Raw genomic sequence first — 24,486 nt, forward strand, 5'->3', positions numbered from 1 at the left:
ATACGCACGAAGTACGCATGCGTCGATCTATCACTAAGTAGGGATGACTTGAAAAGCCTAGTACGAGCGGTTGCGCATGCGTTCTGTAGAAAAACACTCGCCACATTCCTCTTTCACGTGCTGAGGGGATGCACGTGATTGGGGTTTTCCGAACAGATTGGCTTTAGCGCGCGGCTGTTTCCGGCTGCAGCTGTCAGGATTGCTTGCTCCTCTCCAGCCCCCCCACCCCCACTTCCTGATCGCTGGCTGAGGCGATGGCGAGCGGCCGCGGTTCGGGTGTCCCAGCGACCGGAGAAGGGGAGGCGGCGGTGACGACGACGACGACGCCTGGGCCCGGTGGCTGCGCGGCAGAAGCTGAGGAGGAGGAAGAGGAGGAGCAGGAGGTGCTGGAGCAGCTGGCCGTCCGGCTGAGGCGAAGCCTGAGGGGATGGGAGGCCACGGTGGCTGCCGTACAGCTCTTACTGGTCTGGGAGAGGCCGCCGCAGAGTCTGGCCGGGGCTGTCGCTCTTGGAGCTGCGCTCTGGTGAGGAAGAGGAGGAGGGCGGCAGGTTCCAGGGCGGGCGGCGGGGGTGTGGGGGCGGCCGCACAATATAGGTCTGAGGAGGCGGCGGCGGCAAGCGGGTTTGGAGATGGCGGCTTGCGGGGATGAATGTGGGTTGCCGGCTGTTCTGGACTTGGTGGCAGTTAGGAATCCTTCTGTCCTCGAGTCGTGGCGGCGATGGTGATGTCTAGTGCGGCTTTAGCTGGGCAGGAGATTCTCCTTTGATTGGAGGAAAGAGGTCTGCAAAAGATCCCAGGTGTCTGGTGATTTGGAGCACTGCACCTGTAATTTAGGCAGGATTTGCTTCCGAGTAAGCACGGATAAGATTCTGCTGCGCACACTTTCTCAGTTCTCTACAGGACAGGCTGTGTGGAAGAGGGGAGAGAGTTGCCAATCTGTGATGTGGGACTGTGAGGGCAGGGCTTCCGAAGAGCAGGTCAATGCTACAGTTGTCAAAAAACCAACCTCCCTCTCGGGGTGGGGAATCAGAAACAGAGAATATCGATTCTGTTTCATTTCATGGGCCTGCTGTCTTCTTTAGAACAAGCAAGTGGCAGTTTGATGCATTTATGTATGTCTCATACCTGCCTTTTGCCTCTCTTCCACAGAATGCAGGGCTACTTAAATGGCTTCCACAAATTTGCCTTGGTGTGCTCCATTTCATCATTCATGCTGTGTATTCATAGTACCACATAATCAATGCAAAAGGTCAAGTCCTAGAAAAGAAAAGAGGGGGCAATGAGGACCACTGCCTTCATTACTAGCTCCCCCAGCTTATCTTCACAATAACTGGTGGGGGAGGGTAGACTAAGCTGAGAGATAATGACTTGCTTAGAACCACCTGATGAGCTTCATGGCTAAGCAGGGATCTGAAAACAGGTTTCTCTAGCCCAAATAAAATGCTGTCTGACGGTGATAGTGTGTGCTGCCAAGCTGTTGGCAAAAAAAGTAGAATTGGAGAATGCATAGAGATATGGATGGGGATAAGGCTCAAAACAAGAGATTTGGAAATTAGCTTCTTCTGTTTTTAGAACATGGTGGGAAATGGGTACTGTGGAAAATGAATAACATCTTCTGTATTTTGTATTTGGAAGAAAATAGCTGGAGGAAAAGGTAGGATATTCTGCCAGAATGGCAACAGGCTCTCTGCTGGGGAGCAAAGTCTAGTGGCACAAAGTTGAATGATCATGGCAGGGAAGAGATTATGGACAGATATTGGGTGGTCCTGGAAGAAAGGCCATGCCACAGCTGAGACGATACAAAAGAGGAAATCTATTCCATGTAAGATAATTTAGGAAAGAGTTAATGGGTTGGTTTGTGGATAGAATGTGCATCAGGTAATTTGATATCAAAAGAAGGTATAATGAGATCCATTGTTTGTGAGGAGACTAGTTTGATTTCCCTGACTGGACAGGGGCTATCCTGTTTCAAAGGAGACAAACCTTTGCAGGGACAACATCCACAGCATAGACCACATTTAAGGGAAAGTTAATCTCAGGAACTTGAGTGGGTACACATCATTGCTTGGCATGATCCAGGTTAATTGGGCACCACTCTTATAAGATGCGCCTCCCTACTTCTCCCAGATGTATAAGTATTGGCATACCATTTGGCTATGAATACTGTTAAGAATTGTCACTTGACCTTGTGGTGCTAGACCTGGTGGAGATGAGAGGACTAAAGAATACTATGGATGGCTCACTCACTGCCACAAGCAATAGAGATGGGTCTTTTTGTCATCTGCCATTTGTGTTCTTGGATTTATGTTTTAAGGGTCAGAAAAAAACCTGCTAGACTTTTTTAGATTTGTACATATCCAATATTGATGATTGTTGTTCTAGACAAGGATTTGCTGGAGATAAACAATTATAGCTCATCTCTACACATCACACTTTCTCCATGTTCTGGTATCACTCTCATAGCAAACCCAAAAGTCCTGTCTGAAAACAATAAAAAATATACATGGCATGTAGATACTGCAGAGCTGAAGAATGAGGTGGTGATTCTAAGTATTCTGCCCTGGTAGCTAATGTATCTGTGTTAGGATAGGAGCTGATAGTCCTGTGAATCTAATGCTTCAGTGAAATAAATTGGGAACATCTTTGTGTGGACTGATATGGCCAAGCATTGAATCCTTGAAAGATGATATGAGTGATATAGGAAGTCTGAAGATATGCAGTGTGAATTACAGGTCTCCATTATTCTTGGCCACAATCCAGTCTGGTCCTACTTGCATAATTATTACACTATGGGGTTGTTTTCAGTATGTTTTGTAAATTGATCCAGGACGATAGATATATTTTATTATAGCCTCAGACAAGCAAGAATGGATCCAGGATGGTGCCTCAGGCTTGTATGTATTTTTGTTTTGTTTGTTTGTTACATTTCTGTACCACCTGATATGTACATCTCTAGGTGATGTACAAAATTTAAAATATTTAAAAATCACAGATTAAAATACATGACAATAAAACAATAGAATAAAATAGTTATTAAAATAAGTTTTTAAAATTATTAAAAATTAATTCTAATTAAAAGCCTGCAAAAGTCTTGAGATTCTTCTTGAAAACAAACAGAGAAGGAGATGCTCTTATTTCAGTAAGGAGCATATTCCAAAGCCCTGGGGCAGCCACAGAGAAAGTCTGGTCATGGGTCGCCACTAAATGAGCCGGTGGTATCCGTAACCGGACCTCTCCAGAAGATCATAACAGGCGACAGGGTTTATGACAAAGGAGACGCTCTCTTAAATAGCCTGGACCTAAGCCATTAAGGGCTTTATAGGTAAGAGCCAGCACTTTGTATTTCACCTGGAAACATATTGGCAGCCAGTGCAGTTTTTTCAAAACCGGTGTTATGTGGTCCCTTTGTGTTGTCCCAGAGACCAGTCTGGCTGCTGCATTCTGTACCAATGATAGTTTCTGGACTATGTACAAAGGCAGCTCCATATAGAGCACATTACAGTAGTCAAGCCTGCATATATACCACTGTGTTAAGATCATTTGCCCCTAGAAATGGTTGTAGCTGACGTATCGGCCAAAGCTGATAAAAAGCGCTCCTGGCCACTGCCTCAACCTGAGAAAACAGGGAGAGCTTTGGGTCCAAGAGCACTCCCAAGCTATGTATCTGATCTTTCAGTGGGAGTGTAACTCCATCCAGAACAGGCAGATCTAAACCATCTCTAGCCCCCTCCCCCCCAGTCAGTACCTCCATCTTATTTGGATTCAGCTTCAGTTTGATATCCCTCATCCAGCCCATGACTGCCTCCAGGCAGGCATTTAGGGAAGATATGCCATTTCCTGATGAGGTCAGCATGGAGAAGTAGATCTGGGTGTAGTCAGCATATTGATAACACCCAGCACCAAACTTCCTGATGATCTCTCCCAGTGGTTTGATGTAGATGCCAAAAAGCATTGGAGACAGTATGGAGCCTTGTGGAACTCCACACTTCAGCTCTCGCTTAGCAAAACAACAGTCTCCGACAACATCTGGAATCTGCTAGAGAGGTAGGAGTGGAACCACTGTAAAAAAAGAGCCACCCAATCCCACCTCCTTCAGGTGGTCCAGAAGGATTCCATGGTCAATGGTATCGAAAGCTGCAGAGAGATCTAAAAGTCACACTCCCTTTGTTTATAATTATAGTTCAAGGAGGGATGGGGTGTCAGAAGTGGAAGAATATTGGATCAGCTGCCTGGTAGAGGAATAGCACTTTCTATGTATGTTTGATCATTAAAATTAATGCCAAATGCCTGGAAAAAATTTCAACTCTCCTTCCTCCAACTGCATGTTTATGCGGATGCAGATATTTAAAAATGTAAAGCTGTCTTATATAGATCCAAAATACTACCTATGCTGATTGGTGAGAGCTCTCCAAGGTCTTGGGCAGAGATTTTTCCTGGCCCTATTTCCTGAGCGCCTTTTTACTAGACATACCAGGGACTGAACTTGGGATGAAGTATTTACTCTGCCGCTGAACTATGACCCCTCTCCAATAGCATAGGCCAGTGATTCCCAGTCTGGGGGCCTCCAAATGTTGCTCAGCTACCACTCCATCAGCCACAACTGTGGCTGGGGCTGATGGGAGTGGTAGTTCAGCAACATCTGGAGGTCTCCAGGTTGGGAACCACTGGCATAGACTAAACTGCTGGAAGAAGTAATGGAGCCCCCTGCTTGAGATTTGCCCCTTTAAACCCCGTGTACTGGGTAAATCCTGATGTCCCAACCCCAAAGCTGCCGTGGATAAACAAGTACAGTGCAGGCTTGAGGTCTTTGCCTTGAGATAGACATTGTAGAGAGGCTTGTCTAATGCCTATGCTGTGATCTTTTTGTCACCAGGCAAAGACCTTGTTATCTTCCCAGGACTTCTAAAGAGTTATTATCATATAATTTATGTTTTTAGCTGTAAACTGCCTTGAGAAGTGTTTGAAGGGCAGTATAGCAGTATTCTAAAAAAAAAAAAAAAAAAGTGTGCTCTGTGCTTGTTCTAAAAATGAGCGCAGCTGCACTTAGGATGTAGACTGGGTGTCACCTCAAGTAACCTTCCAGCTTAACTCTCAAAGTATAAACAGATCTCTCACTGATGCATGGGAGGTGCCAAGGGTGCTTCCAGGACTTGGTCTGTGATAAACGAGGCCTGCTACTAGCAGCTGCAAATAACTGGACATTCGCCCAGGAGTGTTTCTAGTTAGATTTTGTGTCCTTGTTGCATAGGAGCCATTTGGATTGTGCCATACTCAGCTTGGGGCTGGTAGCTTAGTAACTTTGGCAGTAGATCAGTAAATCCTACAAACTGCTGGTTGCCCTCTGCCAGCTGAGCCCTTTTTCAACTTGTAGTTGCAGAGAATTGCGGTTCTAGCACATTCCTTCCTTTCTGCCTACCCTGTCCCTGCGCACACACAGCAACATTTAACAAGTCTGAGTGATAGAGTTCAGCACACTACTGGAAAGCCCAACATCCTGTTTATTATCACAGACAATGAGTTGACTAACAGCACAGATTCATGGTTTGAAATCAGAGCAGGAGTTGGTGGCAGGCTTCCAGAGGCTGCAGTTATGGAGACCTGAACTTAAAATAAGAATAGAATGTTCATTTTTGAAGAACTACTTATATGTAGCTGCAGCCTCTTTGGTCAATATTCTTAATGGCCTGTACTTCTGATCATTATTATGATTGCACCTAATAATATGTTAGAAGCAAGGCTTGCCACAATAAAAGAATCAAATGTGGCTCTGCCAGAAAGATTTGAATTTTAAAAAGAAAAGTCATCCTCTCTTCTTCTCCTGCCTTGATCTAATGTACACAGGACTAGAAAGTGGGGTGGGAAGTGGGAGGGGAATCTTGTGTCAGTCATATTGAGGTTAAAATGTTTCAAATTATTAGGTGCCGCCTGCATTAAATTTCTAGATAACCAAGTTTGTGGTATTCTTTCAGTTCTCAGTATGGAAAATATAGATCTTTAGCAGTTATAGTCCTGTGGCTAGTTCTGGACTTGAACCTTGGAAACATAGAAATAACGGCTTGAAATATATTCTAGTATTCAGCGCTATGTAGCTTAGATACTATTGTGTGGGGGAAAAGCCCGTCTGATCTACTGTCTCATTGACTTTGGATACATGGATTCAAATGTTCTGCAGCTATAGGCTTGCTTGTGATTTTGGAGAAGTGGCTATTGCTTAGCGTCAGGTTTCTTTCTAGAAGAAGAATGGGTAGATGCCATAAAACATTGTGTACACTTGAATTGATAACTGATAAGTATAACTGATAGTAACAAAACAGTGTTCAGCTGGAACTGTTTTCTGATTATTTTTAAATATTACTGATGAGGCTACTTGATGTCTGGGGTTATGGCTGTGTGTGTTATGTACTTTAAGAAGAAAAACTCCTAAATTCTGCACCAAAAAACCCCTGTAATTTTTCTGTAAATGTAAGTTATGCACATCTGCTTGTTTTACAGAATTTATTCTGCCTCTGCTAGTCATGTGGAGGAACAAGAAGCTATGCAGGGCACTTAACCTCCAGATATCCCTCACTTCTTGTTTCTGAGATTGCAGTAGTCATTGCTCAGACACTTCACAGTCACAAGGACTAGAAACTTGTTTTTAAAAGGTGTTGTGTATGGAAGAATCTGCTAATGATTGAGGCTGGTTTAGGAGTTGCCTGGCAACTTCCAGAAACTTTGCACTGTCTTGTGTTCTTAGATGAAGATTGATATGGTGAGTAACTCTTCTAAATGTAGGAGCTGTAACCTGTGAAAAGGGTCAGTTTAAAAAAAAAGATTTTCTTTTGTCAGTCTTAAAAAATAAAAATCAACTGTATTGTGTTTATAGTTGCAAATAAGATAGTCAGTGATAACCCTACATTTAATTCTGACAATCCCCACCTGCCCAGCATAAAGCAAGAGACCCAGAGGCCTCTACACATCAGATAACTTGGAGCGGCAGGGTTCCATCTCCTGTTTATGCCTAGTGTGAGAGGTCACCCCTCCCGCTGCTGTCAAGTTCTCTAGCTCATTCAGAGAACTGGAGGGATGGGTGGGTTGGAATCTCATCTCTCACTTGGCATCAAGGGAACATAAAAAGCAGTAAGAGAGATCTGTGCTGCTTTTGAACCTTCTCCAAAGTCAGTGCAAAGTGTGGAACTTATCCCATCCCTCAGGTTGTATGTGTACCAGAGGACTTAGGCAAAGGGTGGAATTAGAGGTGACTGCAGATAATAATGGCTGACTCCTAAGTCTAGCCCAGATTTGTGGATCTATGCATTCTATATCCTTGCCTGTACCCACTGTTACTACCTGTCTCTTTTCCTATCACTTTCCAGGCTGTTTTCGTCCACTTCGCTACGTCCTCTATTCCTCCTAAGTGTTGGCCTTATTGGTGTTCTCCTGTTGGAGAGATGGAAGCCCCAATTCCTATTGGATTTTTCAGGTAAGTGTGGGTAATGGTGGCTATATAAAGTAAGGGAAGTGAGTAGTTTCTGAGCAAGGACCACCCTTGTAAGAGCATGGGAACCAACAAGTATAGTCCATTACTTCCTGCCCCACTGCTGTGATTTCCCGCTAATTGAGCCTGGGTGTGTATGTCTTCTTCTTCTTTGTCGTTTTTTGATGTGGCACACTGAATTAGAAGTCGAAAGCAATGCTGTTCCTTGCACAGGAACTGGCACTGCAACACTGGATGAAGATGGGAAATGGCTGACCTAGTGAGCAGCTCTTGGCTGTTTAATATGCCTGCTAGCAAAACCTGCTGGATTTGAATTAAGGTAAAGTGTGCCGTCAAGTCTATTTTGACTCCTGGCGCCCACAGAGCCCTGTGGTTTTCTTTGGTAGAATACAGGAGGGGTTTACCATTGCCTCCTCCAGGCGCAGTGTGAGATGATGCCTTTCAGCATCTTCCTGTATCGCTGCTGTCCGATATAGTACCAGTGGGGATTTGATTCTTCAACCTTCTGCTTGTTAGTCAAGCATTTTCTCACTGCACCACTTAAGGTGATGGATTTGAATTAAACACTAATAAATAACTAGTTTGCACAGTCCCAACCAATTCATATGAGAAATTGCTTGCAGTCGCAGTGCCTCAAACTACAAAGGCCCTTGGTTAAACTTTCCTTTCAGTATATCTCTCTGTTGGTCTATGCAAAATGCTGCAGCCCCTGATAAAGCTATCAGACTTTAAAAATTCAAAGAACACCAGATGTACTTATACTGCTACTCCACATGTGCTCAGTTTAAGCTCAGCCTTTCTTCTTGAGGCAAAGTGTTGTGGGACTCGGCAGATGGCATTTGAAACTGCACATTGGAGTTGTATTCCACTTGTTCAGGGCAGCTGAGTGAGAACTCCTGTGTGGCTGAAGAAAGATGAAGTGTAGCATGCCTGAATGTGAACCAACTGGCTTTGTGGTGTTGGCCTGTAATCCCTCCCTTCTCAAAATATACCCCTAAACCCCTCATGCAAAGGCTGTGGCTTGCCAGCTGTAGCATCTGGCACAACATTGTCTCTACCACCACCACTACTATTTATATACCACTTTTCAACAAAACAGTTTTCATAGAAGGAATAATAATATGTTTCCCTGTCCCCAGAGAGCTCACAGTCCAAGAAGAAACTCAAAGGAGATAGCAGTGACAGCCACCAATGAGCTCTAAGGACTACTTGTTAGGGCACAAGGTAGAGGCCCATAGCAGGAACCTGCTTGAGTGCTTTATGAAACTTGTAAGTTAGGGAGAAAATGTCAAGGTTCAGCCTTGACTAAGCAGAATGTATGATGTCATTTCATAGTGTGTTGCTAATAAACCAGTCAGACAAGAAAGAAGCTGATCACAAGATCTTAAAGGGAAGATCCAGCCTGAATAGATTAATGAATTGACTTAATTTGCATGACTCTGTCCAGAAGTCACACCCAGAACACAATATTGTCAGGAAATCACCTAGAAGTGAGGAACATTAGATGCCCTGTGATAAGCAGTACCATACCGATAGCACTCTTGGTATGCTTTGTTTGCTCTCTTTCCTTCTTGGACAGTGAGACCCATTTTGCTTGCTGTCCTTCATTATTCTGCTTACTAGCATGGTAACTGCATTTGTGCATGTCCCAGAATGATGCAAAGTACCAGTGATAGTCCTCTACTCTTTGCAGTGAGCACTTGCCTTTGAGAATAGTTCTGTCTCTGCAGGATTGGAGGCCTTGATTTCATGTTGAACATTACCTCAGTCAAGGCAGTTTTGTCCAAATTGTCTGATGGTATACAGCAAACAGTGTTGCAATAGTGTTGTGTAACACATACCAGTAGGACAGCTAAGGTGGGCCAAGGCCTGTTTTCTGGACTCTTGCTGAGACTGTCATACATGTCGTCCTCCCTGCTACATGAATTGTGATTGAACTGTATGGTGTTGAAAATATATAGATGGGCTACTTACCTGTTTGCTCTGCTGCTCCAATAAGCAGTTAAAGTTGGTGCTACATTTGTGATGCATCTAACCATTATAGCCTATAAATATATAAGCAGTATTTGCATGATATCACTTATTCTCCCTCACCAGCAAATCAAGGGAGTTCAAGAGCAGCAATATTAACATGAAAACATTCAGTCAGATTATGAATTTTTCCAGACAGAGGACCTTTTTGCGTGAGTTTTCTTAGGCTTACATAAGAAACTGGATGGGGAATCATAGCTGGGTGTCTGTATCTAACAGTTTTTGCACTCATTCTAGTATTTTCTGTCAGCACCAGGGGTGGAAGGAACACTTGGGAACACTGAGAATTGAGGTCCTTCCCCTGTCTCTTCTGGTCCCTCCCTCTGAAGTTTAATTTTTAAACTTACACTTTGCTGCTGCTCACTTCCAACGTACCCAACTTCTGTAACACCCCCCCTCATCTTTTATTGAGACTCCTGTGGAGCTTGGAATGGAAGAAACCATGTTTGAATGTGTCTATCATTGTCTCCTGGTTATTTTCATAAATTGCTTCCTGAAATGGTGCTGAATTGTTCTCTTTCCTCCAGTTGTCCAAAAATGACTTGGCAGCAATCCTGTCTTCACTTTCTTGGGAGTAAGCTCCATTAAACTTAGTGGGACTTACTTCTGAGTAAACTTATGTCTAGTTCACTGTTGTGCCCACAGTTGCCCCCCTCTTTATCTTTTGGTGTTAATATTGCTGCTCTTGAGCTCCCTTGATTTGCTGGTGAGGGAGAATAAGTGATATGCAAATACTGCTTATGTATTATAGGCTATAATGGCCATAACTGTAATGGGATGTCACTAAAATGCTTATAGCTGGTTTGTTCAGATGGGACAGAAAACTGTATTATTTTAAGTACTTAACAACACCCTGGTTGAATACTCAAATGGCACAAATGACTGGTTGAGATCTTTGATTGGGAAAGAGAGCTTTGCGCCAAAGGATTATTGAGGACCACCCTCTTGTTGCTTAACACCTTCTGACTCTGCTTAGCTGCTTATCTTCCCCAGCCAACCACTGGCATTCGCTCCCTTATACACTGGGCAGGATGGGCCCTTCCCAGTGCATTATAGGGCGAGTCAGCTCCAAAGGCAGGGAGTTTAAATGCCTCGCGTTTGGAGTGGACTCATTCCCTTATGCTCCTAGCTAATGTCCCGCAGCACACCAGTTGGGAAGGGCTGCTCTACAGGTCCATCTAGACCTTTTTGTACTTGACCAAAACTTTCCCCTTCTGTGATCAAGGTAGGGAAAAACATAGTAACGAAAATACAGTGGCTGATATGTTATTCTTAGGGACACAGAGTAAATTTCAGAGCTGCTGCTCTGGAGAATGAACTACAGCTACAGTGGACAGGTGGTAGCGCTACCAGCATTACTCTATTTCTTCCCATAGTCACATATGGGGAAAACTGGTAATGCTGGTAGTGCTACCACCTAATCTTTTTAGCCTCACTGCTGCTTATGTCTGCAGCAGCGCCTCTGCAAGTCACTTGCATCCTTAATAACTGTGCATCAGGTCAGCCAGTGAGTTTCACAGATCGTCAGGCAGATTGTGCAAGGAACTTATGGGATGTGCAGAATGTCATCTGGACCTCTTGTAAAATTGCCCATAAGAATCAGCAGTCATGTTGAAATAAACGACTGGGAATACCCTCTGTGCTGTGATCAGTGTGAACTGCCTTGACAAAACTTTCTCAGCATATTGATTGATTGATTGATTTGATTTGTATACTGCCCTTCCAAAATGGCTTGGGTGGTTTTACAGCACGATAAAAACAATTAAAACAAGTTAACAATTAAAATCAAACTATTAAAACACAATAAAACCAATTAAACAGCTACTGGAAATCAGGGCAACAATTTAAAACAATTAGTCAGTCATTTAAAACCCTGGAAGGCCAGGCCAAACAGATAGATTTTAAGGGCTCTCCTGAAGGACAGCAATGATATCAAATTACGAATTTCTGCTGGGAGTGCATTCTGCAGCCCAGGAGCAGCTACAGAGAAGGCCCGCCTCTGCGTCGCCACCAGATGAACTGGTGGCAACTGGAGACGGACCTCCTCAGATGACCTTAACTTGCGGTGGGGATCATGTAGAAGAAGGCAGTCTCTTAGATAACTCGGACCTAAGCTGTTCAGGCCTTTAAAGGTAATAACCAGCACGTTGTATTTTGCCCGGAAACATATCGGCAGCCAGTGTAACTGTTTCAAAACAGGCATAATATGGTCTCTCTGGGTTGCCCCAGAGACGAAGCAGCCCCCTTTGTAAGCGGGAATCCTGTTCCTTTCCTGTTTGAAGCAACCAAAAGAGCAGTTGGCTTTGGTAATCACTTGAATTAAGCGGAGTAGAACCAAATCTGCAGAGAGGCTTCACCTCTGGTAATCCTGCTGGATTTTGCTTATCCTGCTAAATTTCTTCTTTTAACCTGTAACATTAGGGGTGTGCTGCTAATGAGGCAAGATGAGACAGTTGCCTCAAGCAGCAGATTAGCTGCCTCTGTGGACCCAATGTCATCTCTGGTCATCTCACCCTTCCTGGATCTGCTGCTGCCGCCCTCAAACAATTTTTTCTTGCAGCATGCCACCCTTGTCCTTCTCTCTTGTGACATCCCACCCTCTGCTTGTCCAGGAAGCTAAGAGCAGGGAACTTGGGGAGAAGCAGGAGGTGATTAAACACATCACCTTCCTGTTGCTCCAGCTTCCCCACTTGCTGCTTTTTGAGCAGGCAGTGTGGTTGGAGGATGCATGAAAAAGAGGAGCACAACCACCAGGCAGGGAAAGGGGGCTCTCTTTGCACTTCCAGAACTTGCAAAGATTGGCAAAGGAGCTCCAGCCTTGCATATGAAAGGGAGCCCCAGGTCCCATCTTTGCAAAGTCATTACAAAGGCGCCACATGGGGATGGTGGCTGCTGGCAACCTTTTTTTATCACATGGTACCTTTGTAGAGCTTTGTAAGGGTCAGAAGGGGAGCTCCAGACCCAGTCCTAGGAAAGCCTTTGCAAAGGTGCTACATGGGGAAGGGGATGGCTGGCAACCTTCTCTCCTCATGCTGTGCCTTTGCAAGGGTTGCATGTGATGCTCTGATACGATCCTTGGCAAGGCTTTGGAACACAGGTTAAGGAGAGGTGGCTGCTTGCTGGCAATTTCTTCTTGTTGCTTGGCCCCCTTGCAAGCCTTGACAGGTGGCCAGGGTGATGAGAAGAGGCTGCCAGCAAGCACTCTTCTCAGTCGAAACCCCTTTTAAATGCTTGGTGGAGGGGAAGTGATATTTTGCACCTTGCCTCAAGTGTACAGAAACCTCAGGCCACTCCTGTATAAAAGGGAGTTAACTTGTTCAATATTGCAGTGTATGCTAAAGCTGCTAGCTTACATTGCTTGAAAAATCATAGCTTGAGTAGGAAGGCGAGATGGAAAGCTACCTTATACAGAGTCAAATCATTTGGTCCATGGAGCTCGGAATTGTCTTCAGTGGCTCTCCAGGGTTCCAGATGAGTATTTCCCAGTCCTTCCTGGAGATGCCAGGAAGTGAACCTGGGTCCATCTGCTATGGAACCAGGGTTGATAATGTCCTGATGCAATGAGAACTCTGTAATTTCCAAGGCCCAGGATGGGACTAATACACAAGAAGAAGCTACTGTTAAGTGAGCAGTACAATGCCCTTGCCAGGGTTTACCACACTGGAAGGTTTGGGCTCTACTAGCCTCCTTGTTAGTGCATTAGGAAAAGGAAAAGAGGCTGGAGCAAAGCAGTCTTATTCCTGCTTTGATTGTGCATCCCAGTGCATGATGCCTGGATCCAGCACTTAGGCAGGCAACAGTACTGAAGCATTAGACAAACACAGTGCTCAGTGTGTTTATAGCTGCAGCAAATGACCATTGTGGGCAGGCTGCTTTGTTAACAATACCAGCTTTTGATACTGTGACAATGGGCTCTAGGTTCCTTGTGTGGGCAGTGGCTGGTGCAATGCCTGAGTGCCCACCAGAATTCATGCTGGCAGAGGAGGGTCATGATTGGTGCCCTGTGTTAGGGCTGATTGCCTTGAATCTGGGTTATGGACTTAACAAAATTTCTGCCTGCTGCTCCAGTGCACTATTCAGCAGCCTGTCAGCTCTGTGTCTGCAGCCAAGAGGAGTGTCCTAGGTTGGTTTGCAGTGAGTACTGCAGCTTGTAGAGACTGTCTGCAACTGATGGCCTGTTTTAAATAACAGTACAGCCTGTCTGCAACACCAGATATTCGGATCTGAAGAGCTTTGAACCTCTAGTGAAATGGAGTTTATTCACAAACCACCTCTACAACCAAGTTAAATTGGGCTCAAATGCTGGATAGACTTTGAGGTGCTCTGCTGAGTGGCTTTATAAATCCAGAGTCATAGGAACATAGGAAGCTGCCATATACTGAGTCAGACCATTGGTCTATCTAGCTCAGTATTGTTTTCACAGACTGGCAGCGGCTTCTCCAAGGTTGCAGGCAGGAATCTCTCTCAGCCTTATCTTGGAGAAGCCAGGGAGGGAACTTGAAACCCTTCTGCTCCTCCCAGAGCGGCTCCACCCTGAGGAGGATGGAGCCAGCTCTGCTTAGGTGATTTCTGTTTGGTTCTCCTGTTTCCATGCCATGCTGCTGCTCTTTTGTATTAAGTTTGCTGATGTTGGTTTTTTAATGATATTTTAGATGTACCTTGTAGATGTATCATGTATGCCAAGGCAACCCAGTTTCTGCAGCAGGCCTGCTCAACCTAGCCCCCGCCTCCAGCTGTTTTTGGTCTACAACTCACATAATCCCCAGCCATAGTGGCCAATAGTCAGGGATTATGGGAGTTGTAGGCCAATATCTGCAGGAGGACCGAAGTTGAGCAGCCCTGTTCTACAGCAAGAATACATAGTCCTGCACCCCAATTCTGTTACACAAGTATATAGGCAAAGTGTATTTAGAATAAATCACCTCAACTTTGACTACATCTGAGCCAGTTCAGGAAAAATGTTTAAAGGTGTCAGCCTATCTGGGTGGTGTGGCAGAGGAAAAAGTCATGGAGTGTGATTTAGTGTTGTGATAGATACAAGTAGGGCATAGATGTGTGTCCCTCTTTTCAAGTAATCAAATAGTCTGTAGCTATGAGAGCTAGAGACATGCCTTAAAAATCAAAGACCTTGACATTCTCACCAAATTAATACTATAACATCCCTGCTCAATGCCCTCCTGCTTGTAATGAGTTTGTCAATACCTTGTAGTTTGGTAAGTCTTGTGGAAAAGCCAGTAAAGATCCCAGCTTTGCATATGCACTTCCTGGTTGGAGCTATATATGAGAGAACTTCTGAACTTTGGCAAAGTCTGAGCTTTACTTTATTTGGGAACTGCCCCACAAATTGCATCTGTGTCAGTCGGCAATTTTCAGGACATGACACTCCCACACGAATGCAGCTCTTCTGTGGTTGAGTGTGCAGCTAAATAGGCCCACAAAGTTACGCTGTTAACTGTGTTTGGGTAATATCTTGAACACTTCTCAAGAAAGATCTCACTTCCCTCTTGGTTCCAGTGCAATCTAAGCTGCAGATCTGGCTCCTTCTGCTGTGCCTGTGTAGAATGATTTCCAGGCTAGAATATTGAAGGAAGAAATCTCTAGCTGAACATGTGGTCCTTCTAGCATTAATAGTTGTATTTCATTTATTACTTTTCTGAATGCTCTCTTTCTTCTTTCCTCTACAGTTCAGCCCTTGGAAGAGCCTGGAGGAGACAGGTAGGTTTGCTGTTGGCATGCTATTGGGAACAGAGAGACTTCTTCTCTTGCCTTGCCTCCTCCATCTTGCTTGGGGTGGCCCAGAATTTTGATCTGTACTGTGTCCTGAAAAGTGCTTCCAGAATTTCCCTTCTTTCAGCAGGAGCATTTGGTTTTCTTGTGCGAATTCCCAAGCAGTATCAGGGACTCTTTTGTTGTTTCTCTCTGATAACAGGACAAATGGAGCTCTGTTTTTAGCTTCTACATTTTAAAAGAAATTCTGGTATTGCCACTGGGACATCTGGTGAATTACCAGTCAGCCACAGAAATTCTGTCCTAAATATTTCTACCCCAGGGTTGGGAGCCAGGAGCTCCAAAAGAAGAAAGACTTCTTCAGTTGGAGGAGGGGCACAACTCTTTCCTTCTGCTTAAATACTGTGCAATCCTGTCTGCCTGCTAGGAAGTTATTCGACTTTACAGGACTCCCGGGTGGGCCCAGTCCACTGACATTTGTTTCCCTTGCCATAGTGATGGTGAGATGACAGGAGCACAGCCTCACTTGCTGAGTGTCCCAGAGCTCTGCCATTGCCTGGCTGAGAGCTGGATTACCTTCAGGCTGTACCTGCGAGAGCTGCTACAGTACAAGAGGCAAAACCCTGCCAAGGTAAGCTGGGAGTCAACAGGAAGAAAGCCTCAGCGTGGCCAACTAGAAAAAACATATCCCATGTTGCCTTTGGGCTGTGGCACAAAACAGTGGGCTTTTTAATATACTTGCTCCTAGTACTTTGGGCTGCTTCACACCTGATGATTTTCCTGCACAGATATGGTTGCAGTGTAGGAAAAAGCATGCCTCCTGCCCATACACAATCCTATGTGGCATTAAAAGCAATGTTTCAGACTGCAAGCTTGAAGGGGAGGGCAGTGTTACTTGCAACATCTCTGGAAACAAAACATAGAAGTGGAGTCTTGACCAATGACATAATTCCAGACAAGGAGCCAGTTGCACCAGCTGTTCCCAATATGTCCTAAAAAGCATCTAGTGCAGACATAATTCCCTTAGGCTGGACCGATATGCTGCAGCAGCAGCCCCATCTTTGCTGTAACTTGTAGTTCTGGCCTTATTCTTAGATGGATTTGGGCTTGCTTCCTGTAGAGCTGGGATTTCTAGTATAGATTAAGAACATAAGAACAGCCCTGCTGGATCAGGCCCAAGGCCCATCTAGTCCAGCATCTTGTTTCACACAGTGGCCCACCAGATGCCGCTGGAAGCCACAGGCAGGAGTTGAGGGCATGCTCTCTCTCCTGCTGTTACTCCCCTGCAACTGGTACTCAGAGGCTTCTTGCCTCTGAGGCTGGATGTGGCTTATAGTCCTCCGACTAGTAGCCATTGATAGACTTCTCTTCCATGAAGTTATCCAAACCCCTCTTAAAGCCTTCCAGGTTGTTGGCTGTCACCACATCTTGTGGCAGAGAATTCTGCAAGTATCCCCTCAGTGAAGTGATCATAGCTTGTTCTTGGAGAAGTGTGCAGTGCCTTACCTGATATATGTCAGAAGGCCAGTTAAAAGGTAAAGTAGAGGGAGGGGATAAAGAGGAGTTGTGCAGCGATTATGCTCTTTCAAGGTCCAGAGTCCTAATATCTGCCACCTAAATGCTTTTGGCAAATTCCTTGGTAGTTCTCACAGTGGATCAAATAAGTATTCCTTTCAAAGTGCTGGGACTGATACAAGAAAAGTGCCACTTGGGCCATTGCATCCTCAGAGTTAGCCATTTGCCAGTTACTTCTGGGCATGTGGCAATTCCCAGGTGCCCCCAGCTTGTTAACTTTAATTTTCTGCCTCCTGGAGTTCTGCCCTGTCCCATGCTTTGCCCAGCAGCAGTAGCAGTAGCAGGCGTATACTTCTGCAAAATTGCAACAAACCATTCTTGTGCAGCACAGCTATGAAGCATGTAAGACAGCTGTGTATGCACAGCAATAACTTAAACAGTGCTGCGATTGGGAAGGCATCTCCACTGCAAACCATTGCAGAAACAGCTTAAACTAGCCGTCCTAAGAACACCTCCACTCCGCTCAGCTTTTCTTCTCTTCTGTCCCCCTTGCCTTGTTCCTCCAGTTCTGTGCCAGGGTCTGCTCAGGATGCTTGATCCTAGTGATAGTAGGACACTATGTTCCAGGAATCATGATCTCCTACATTGTCTGTGAGTACCACTGGGTCCTTTGTGTCCCCTAAAACTAGATGTGTGGCTTAATTAAGCACTCTTGTAGCCTGCTATAATTGTGCTGAGGAATCTTCTGTATAAAACTTATGTAAAAGAAATTAAAGCACATAGCATAGCCCTTTCTGTCCTTTTACATAATATACTGATATGCAAATGCATGGAAGTAGCTCATGCTATGTAGCCCTTCTGTAAAGCCGGTGAAGGGCAGGTTTATAGACATCTGGATCTATCGCTACTATAGTAAGGAAACCTAAATGGTGGGTCCGAGGGGCTATTGCCTAATTCCCAAAATGTTGCAGGCAGCAAATGAAAGCATCTGCTAAGATTGTTTTCTATAACTTATTCAATCTGAACCTTGGAATCTATTTCTCTTTTTCACTTCTGCATCCATGTCAGATTATACATGAACTCATTAAATGGATTTGGGCTGTAGAAGCTGCGTAGGTGTTTCTGGCTGTTGTTCTTTTCTAGAATCCTGTTGGCAGTTTGTACAACTATAGTACCAAGTATGTTTTAGGGTTATGAACTGAATATATAAGAAGCACCTGGGCAATCCTCCTTAGGGTGAAATAGTTCTCCAGTCAGAACTGCCATGGGCTGCTGCTCTGCCCCAGAAAATATATGCTTCCAACACACTCTGGTTATATATGTTTTTTTCATATCTCCAGTGCTCAGTATCTTGCTGTGGCCGCTGGTGGTTTACCATGAGCTTATCCAGAGGATGTACACTCGTTTGGAACCCATTCTGATGAAACTGGACTACAGCATGAAGGTGGAGACATCACATCTAAAACATGAGAAGAAAAGTAAGTCATTGATTCTCTACTACCTGAATTTCATTGCTTTTGATAATGGTATACAGGGGCAGGAGCCCTGGCAAATAGAAATGACTAGAAAAGAAAAGAGGATTGGCTAAGAGTAATAGATCTGATTAGGTGGGGTATGAAAGGTGAATGAGTGGCTGGTCATTTATATGTGCTTGGGATAATTGCCATGAAGTAGTACAGGCTGTATGGCGGTCCTGGTGCATGCTTCCCCAGGCCCATAGGACTAGGCCTATAAAGCATTCATTTCTTCTTCTCGACAGAGCGTCAAGGAAAAAGCGAGCCAGAAGCTGGCAATGAGCCAATGGCAGAGACAGAAAGTGAGAGTGAGGCAGAACTGTCTGGGTATTCTCCAGTGGTAAGCATCATCATAGGCACCATAGAGTGTGTAGATGATGATATGGGGCTTCATTTTCAGGAACTGTACCTTCCCCCAAGTAGTTTACTTGTAGGGTTGGGTTGCTGGAGGCCTGGTATATGTTGATGTTACAAAGGGACTATGTGGCTATGGCTACCAATTACTGCATTTGGGATGGTACTCTTCTGAGGGGATGGAATGGTCAGGCTGGCATTGCTGGGAATCTGGAGGCTTGGGGCCTTCAATCTGTTGAAACACCAGGTTTCTCCCCAGTTTTGTAGCTGCAGCTTTACCTCTTCAGACCATGGGGACTTGGTCCCTTGTGGTTTGAAGGGAAGGGTAAGGGTTTTGCAGGATGGCTCTTCCCCAGTGTTGTCAGCACCAATTAGGTATATAACTCAGCTTATGAATGTGGAAGGTCTGGGCATTAGCGACCTGGGTTCAAATCCCTACTTAGTCAAACTGAGGAAAATGTTTTAGCTGTTTAGGGCACGGCAATACAAGTTTAATACAATTTTGAATCTAACAAAGAAAATAAGAACTTTCCCCAAGCCTTTAATTTCCTTGAACAAAATTTCAAGTTTTGTAGTTGTAATAACAAAAAACACTATCTCTCTTTTAAAATTCCTGTAACCTTTCAAAATGTAATCTTGCAATTAATCTCCCAAAAAGCTTGTTTGAGCCAGTTTTATCTTAAGCTTCAAAGATAAAACTGGCTCAAACAAGCTTTTTCTTGGAGATTGCTCACTATGGCATATTGTCTTTAATAAGATAATTGTTACACAATGTGGTAGGTCCTCGCTGCTAAAAAATATCCATGCCCTCTGTAAACGATTTTTTAGTACTTCCCTTTAGATTTCTGGTTGCATTATTTTATTATTTTATTTGACATATTTATATCCTGCCCAAAACTTGTGGCTCACAATAACTTAATTTTTATTATGGCATTGACTTTTTAAATGGTCTGTTTCTATTAAATACTCCTTGTAGGTAGGTAGGTGAGTGTGTGTACACATGCGCATGTGCACACATAACTAGGAAAAAAACCTAGACAACTAGCCCTCTTCAGACCTTTTTCTTTTTTGAAAAAGCAATGCTGTAGTTGTGTACAGTGTCCAAGGAGCACACCCACAAGCCCTGCCCCAGCGCTGATATGCTCTGCAGCCTCATCCTGCACTGTCGATGCTTAAGAGGCTTTTGAACACATCAGTGCTGATGCAGGGCTTGCAGGCACACGCTTGGGACTCTGTGTCGGTACAGCTTGTCTCCCTCCCCTTTAAAAAAACAACAACCACCAAACCAAACATCTGAAGACTATTCATTTACTTGCTTGGGTAATCGTAGGCAGGAAGCAGGCTGCAGACTGTTTTGCAGCCTTTCTCATCTGTGATATGGGAACAGAAGGAAAAGTGACTGGAATAGTGATCTTCCCAGAGGTTTTAGAGAGAGTGCAAGGTTTGGTGCCAAGCATTGTCTCAGCAGCCCCTGGTGATGGAGACCCTTGAATGGCAAATGGGAATGAGCTGATACACTTGGAGTTCTTAACCAAAGTACCAGTTAGCTAAGTCAAGCCTTGAAAGACTATTCCCTCCCCCACTTTTTTTTGTCAGGTGGATGTGAAGAAGACTGCTCTAGCATTGGCAATTACAGACTCTGAGCTCTCAGATGAGGAGGCTTCTATCCTGGAGAGTGGAGGCTTTACTGTTTCCAGAGCTACTACACCACAGTTGACAGATGTGTCTGAAGGTGCCATTTCCCTGCTCCATTTTAAATTTGGGAATGTTACTTGTGGGACACCAGTGACTGGGTGATGCAATGGAAGAGGTCAGGGAAGGAAGGATTTTAAAAAGTGCATCACCCTGCAAGGCTGGGATAGGAAAGGGCATATTAAGAAATGGCTCTGTATAATAAAGCAGACTAAACTATGCTTGGCCAAACAGCGGAGTTGGTTTGTGGGTTAAAGGGTCAGAACAGAGCCCTGTGTTATGTTGAAGACTGTGTTCTTGCTAGCTGACTCCTGATATGCTTTCCAGATTTGGATCAGCAAAGCCTGCCCAGTGAGCCAGAAGAGTCCTTCTCTAAGGACTTGGCAGAATTCCCCTCTGTAGAAGAGTTTCATTCCAGAGACTTGGGACCACCCAGTGAGGAGGATAATTTTGCGGAGCCTGCCCACCAGCTGGACTCTGCTGAGGAAGAGGTGGCAGCAGCTGTGAGTTTGGACCCATCCATCCTGTGCCTGGCCTCCCCACTGCACTTTGTAAATACACACTTCAACGGGAATGAACAGGCGATAGCGGGAGAAGCCACTGAGCCCCAGACTGTCGCCTCACGGGGCCTGGGGATGCACATTGATTCGCTGAGCCAAGAAATCGTTACCACCGCGATCAGTACGGTGGTGCAAAACACCCTGTCAGCCCTGCTTCGCTCTTCTGAGGACAGTGAGGGGCCTTCTCTCTCGGAGTTTCTGCCTACTGAGCCTGAGGAGAGACTGAGCTTTCAGGCGCAGCTGTCAGAGAGTGAAGAGGTGGGGACAGCCTCTCTGCCGGAGGAGGAGGAGGAGGAAGCTGATGACTTCGAGCTGCTTGATCAGAGGGAGCTGGAGCAGATGGATGCAGAGCTGGGCCTTGCTGGAGAGAGGGAGGCTCCAGCATTATCTTCTATCCCTCCTGGAGAGGAATCATCACCCACATCCTAGGTTCCACTACTCTCTTGTCTTTCTGTAGATGGAAGGAAGGACAGACAGATACATGGCAAAGTTTGATCTGTGCTGACCAGGGATGGCAAAGCATCCACATTCAGTGTTATGTCTGGATTAGTGAGTCCTCCTCCTCAAGCTGGCCTTCCCATCAGGGCACTGTGTCCGGCCCCTGCTTCCTAGTGATGATGCAGTCTTTTGGTCTACTGCTGCGATTGTCTTTGTCCTTTGTTCTTGTTTTTTTGCACGCTGCAACCTCAGCTAGATGTACCCGCTGCTCATTCCCGCACACCCAGTAGGAAGTAAAGTGGTTTTATTGGATGGGGGCGGGAGGGTTCAAAATGTAAATAACTTGTCAAACGTTGGTTTGGTTTAGCTGAACAGGGTGATGGAATTGATGGTGTGGAGAAATAGGTTGGGGGATGGGGGGGGATTCCTCAAATGTGGATGTGGGAGGGAAACGGCTGCAAAAGTGACACCATGTAGATCACTTTTGCTGACAGTGGGAGAACGGGGCACAGCTGGGCTCTGCTGCCTGCCTTGAACAAAACAGCAAACTGCTTTTGTGGCCCCAAACACTAACCACTCCCCCTTTCCATTTTTTAACTCCTCCCACTTCTCTATGGATTAATGTAATTGTTACACACACTGATTTGGGTTCCAAATGGGGGCAGCCTGATCTTGTCTCTTTGAATTACAAGCCAGGCTCTCTGAACTCTTTCATTTTAGTTTTTCCAAGTGCACTAGTTAGAGGTAATGTGGAAGCCCCCCAACCCCTACCCCTTCTGCTGCCGCACTTTAAATGCAAAGTACCCCTACGTCTCCTCCCAAAGGGTTGGCTGAGCCAGCCATGCCCAACACTGCACCCTGGCTAGAGAATGATCTTCTATTGCCTGGGGCCTTGCTCCAGCACTCCATCTTGCCTTGGGAGGAGGGTGGGCAGTTTGAGAAGAAAGAACTCGTGGGTGCCACTGGGAGAAAGAACCCTTCTCTCCAACTGGAGGAGGCCCTCTAGACAGACAGACACGCATGTGCACGCACACACACTTCACTTGCAAAATGCCAAGGGCTTTTTCTAGCCCTGTACCCTTTGTTATCTGGGGAGAAGGATTGGTTTGGGGGTGAAGGATTATTTTGGTCCCCCCACAAAAAACAACAACAACTAATCCAAGGGAATACTTGTGAAGGTTGCTACTTGTACAGCTTTACTGAATATGGGTTTTAAAATCAGATTTAAACCACTGTGTGGTTGAATCTTTCAAAGGTTGTTTTTAAATAACGGAACTAACAAGTTTTTGTATTGTCAAAACAGAGCTACACAGTCCTGCTCAGTGTGTGTCTTGTTGGCACACTGCAAGCCTAAGATCAGCCTCTGAGGATAGCCTTGCCAACTGAGTGGATACTCTTCTTCCTGGAATAGGTCATCTTTTTGCTGGTTTGGGGTGAGAGTGCAGCACAGTAAATGGATCTCTCTTGCTGTTTAAATATTCATTATAGGTACTTCAGACAATCCTTGATGTTTTGTATTCTCACAAAAGCAGTTTCATCTTAGGCTTACAGATGCAGGTCCTGAACCTATGACGGTTTTCCATGCTGTCCTTTGACCTACACTTCTGGGAACTTACTCATCAAGGTGAATATGCTATCCCTCAGGATGAGAGGCTGCCAAAGCAGTTCCAGACACATCTGCGAGACCTTTTGTCTGCTTCAGCAACACACTGGTTGCTGAGCCATTCAGTGGCTCTGTCACTCTTTATAGAGGGTGTCTTCCTATATCAGGCTCCTTCACTCATGGGGCAATATGTTTCTGGACGTCTACTAGCAAGTGACTTGGCTGGCCAGAGCTGGTTACCTCTCTGTACTGTGTTGCGCCCCCCCGCCCCAGCACCACCCAAAATGAGGGTGGGGGGAGTGGCTGTTGAAAACAGCTTCCTCCTCATGTCTGCACTTTGGCAGTGGGCAGCTGAGTGGCACTGAGTGTGGAGCTTGCCTGCCTTTCGTGATGTGTCCTGAGCACAAACTTGACCACCCCCTCCCAATAACCAGGAGCCCTTGCTTTCCCTGTCTGATTCAGGAGGCATGTTATATGTTGGTGTGTGTTCTCTGGAGCTCGAAGTCTTCTCTCTTTCCTCTCTTGGCAGTAGGGCCACACTGCTCCATGCCAAGAGTCTCTTGCTGAAGGGCTGGGAGATTGCTGATGTCACCCAGGAAAGGTGGAGGGCTTGGAAGTTATGTAGCAGTGTTTCTTCTATGGCTATATATTTAAAAACTGTAGTCTTTTTAATAAAAAGTTTAAAGATGTGATCCGTGGATTAGAAGTTCTAATTCTTTGCCTCTTAGCTAGAAGTCCCCACTTGCTTTTTCCTTCAGTTCACTCTGATGTGTCAGTCTCTAACCCATGTCTAGCTGGCTGTTGCCCTAGTTGTTTCTCCAGGGCCACGTTTCACTGAACGTGTGCTGCAGTTCAGTTAAGGCTATGTTGCTGATCCAAATTTGGATGGTTATGTGTGTATAGCAGTGACTGCTGCAGATGCATAGCCTTGGACAGAAGACAGTACCTGCATATACTTGCAGAACTCCTGTCTGTTCTCACAAACAGCCGATGAGGTGGTAAACTTGCATTGGGGGGGTTGGGTGGGGGGTTCATATACACCATTTCTTCTCTTGGTAGAAAGCTGGCATATCAGGAGATGGATTCTACCCACACCACCTCCTCTGTCATCTTGTTTTCTGTGTGTGAATGTGTTTGGTTTTTGTATGGAGAAGCATTGAATCCTATCAACCCTCACCTGCCACAGCTGACCTACAGGTCATCTCAAGTTTGAGCATTAGGCCTCTGTTCTATGTGCCATGCTCGCTAACCTGTGTGTGCCTGCTGACAGACCCAGCGTAAGAGATTTGACAACAGCGGTGGCACCAGAATGAGGGGAGGCATAGAAGGGCAAAGTATTCCTGGGTAGGTGAGCTGTGTCTCACCAATTAGACTTCTGAAACAAATGGGAGTGGGGGCAACTACGTTTCTGAGGAGATGCTTGCCCACCCCCAGAGCTGCCCTTGTTTGACAAAGTCTGACACTAGCTAGGCCTCATATGCTAGTAGGTGCCCTAGCTTTGGCAAGACTAAAATCGTTGCTTTGGACTTGTTTTTCTTGTGTGTACATGTGCATGCATTTATGCTGCTACTATGA

At 45.3% G+C, this 24,486-nt stretch overlaps 1 protein-coding gene across 2 annotated transcripts; it reads left to right on the forward strand.

Moving 5' to 3' along the window:
- The first annotated feature begins 106 nt into the window (after window positions 1–106).
- On the forward strand, window positions 107–23,603 carry RETREG2 (reticulophagy regulator family member 2). Of its 2 annotated transcripts, none has more exons than XM_053284206.1 (9): window positions 107–523; window positions 7,356–7,462; window positions 15,193–15,223; window positions 15,731–15,866; window positions 17,317–17,401; window positions 18,091–18,228; window positions 18,510–18,604; window positions 20,215–20,350; window positions 20,638–23,603. In XM_053284206.1, exons 1-9 carry the CDS (start codon window positions 255–257, stop codon window positions 21,297–21,299), a joined length of 1,659 nt encoding a protein of 552 aa, XP_053140181.1. In that variant the 5' UTR covers window positions 107–254; the 3' UTR covers window positions 21,300–23,603. The 2 variants fall into 2 exon arrangements, with proteins under 2 accessions (XP_053140181.1, XP_053140185.1); XM_053284210.1 differs by lacking the exon at window positions 107–523 and adding an exon at window positions 1,544–1,654.
- The last annotated feature ends 883 nt before the right edge of the window (window positions 23,604–24,486 follow it).

This window comes from Hemicordylus capensis, chromosome 1, assembly GCF_027244095.1.
Source record: "Hemicordylus capensis ecotype Gifberg chromosome 1, rHemCap1.1.pri, whole genome shotgun sequence".
NCBI lineage: Eukaryota > Metazoa > Chordata > Lepidosauria > Squamata > Cordylidae > Hemicordylus > Hemicordylus capensis.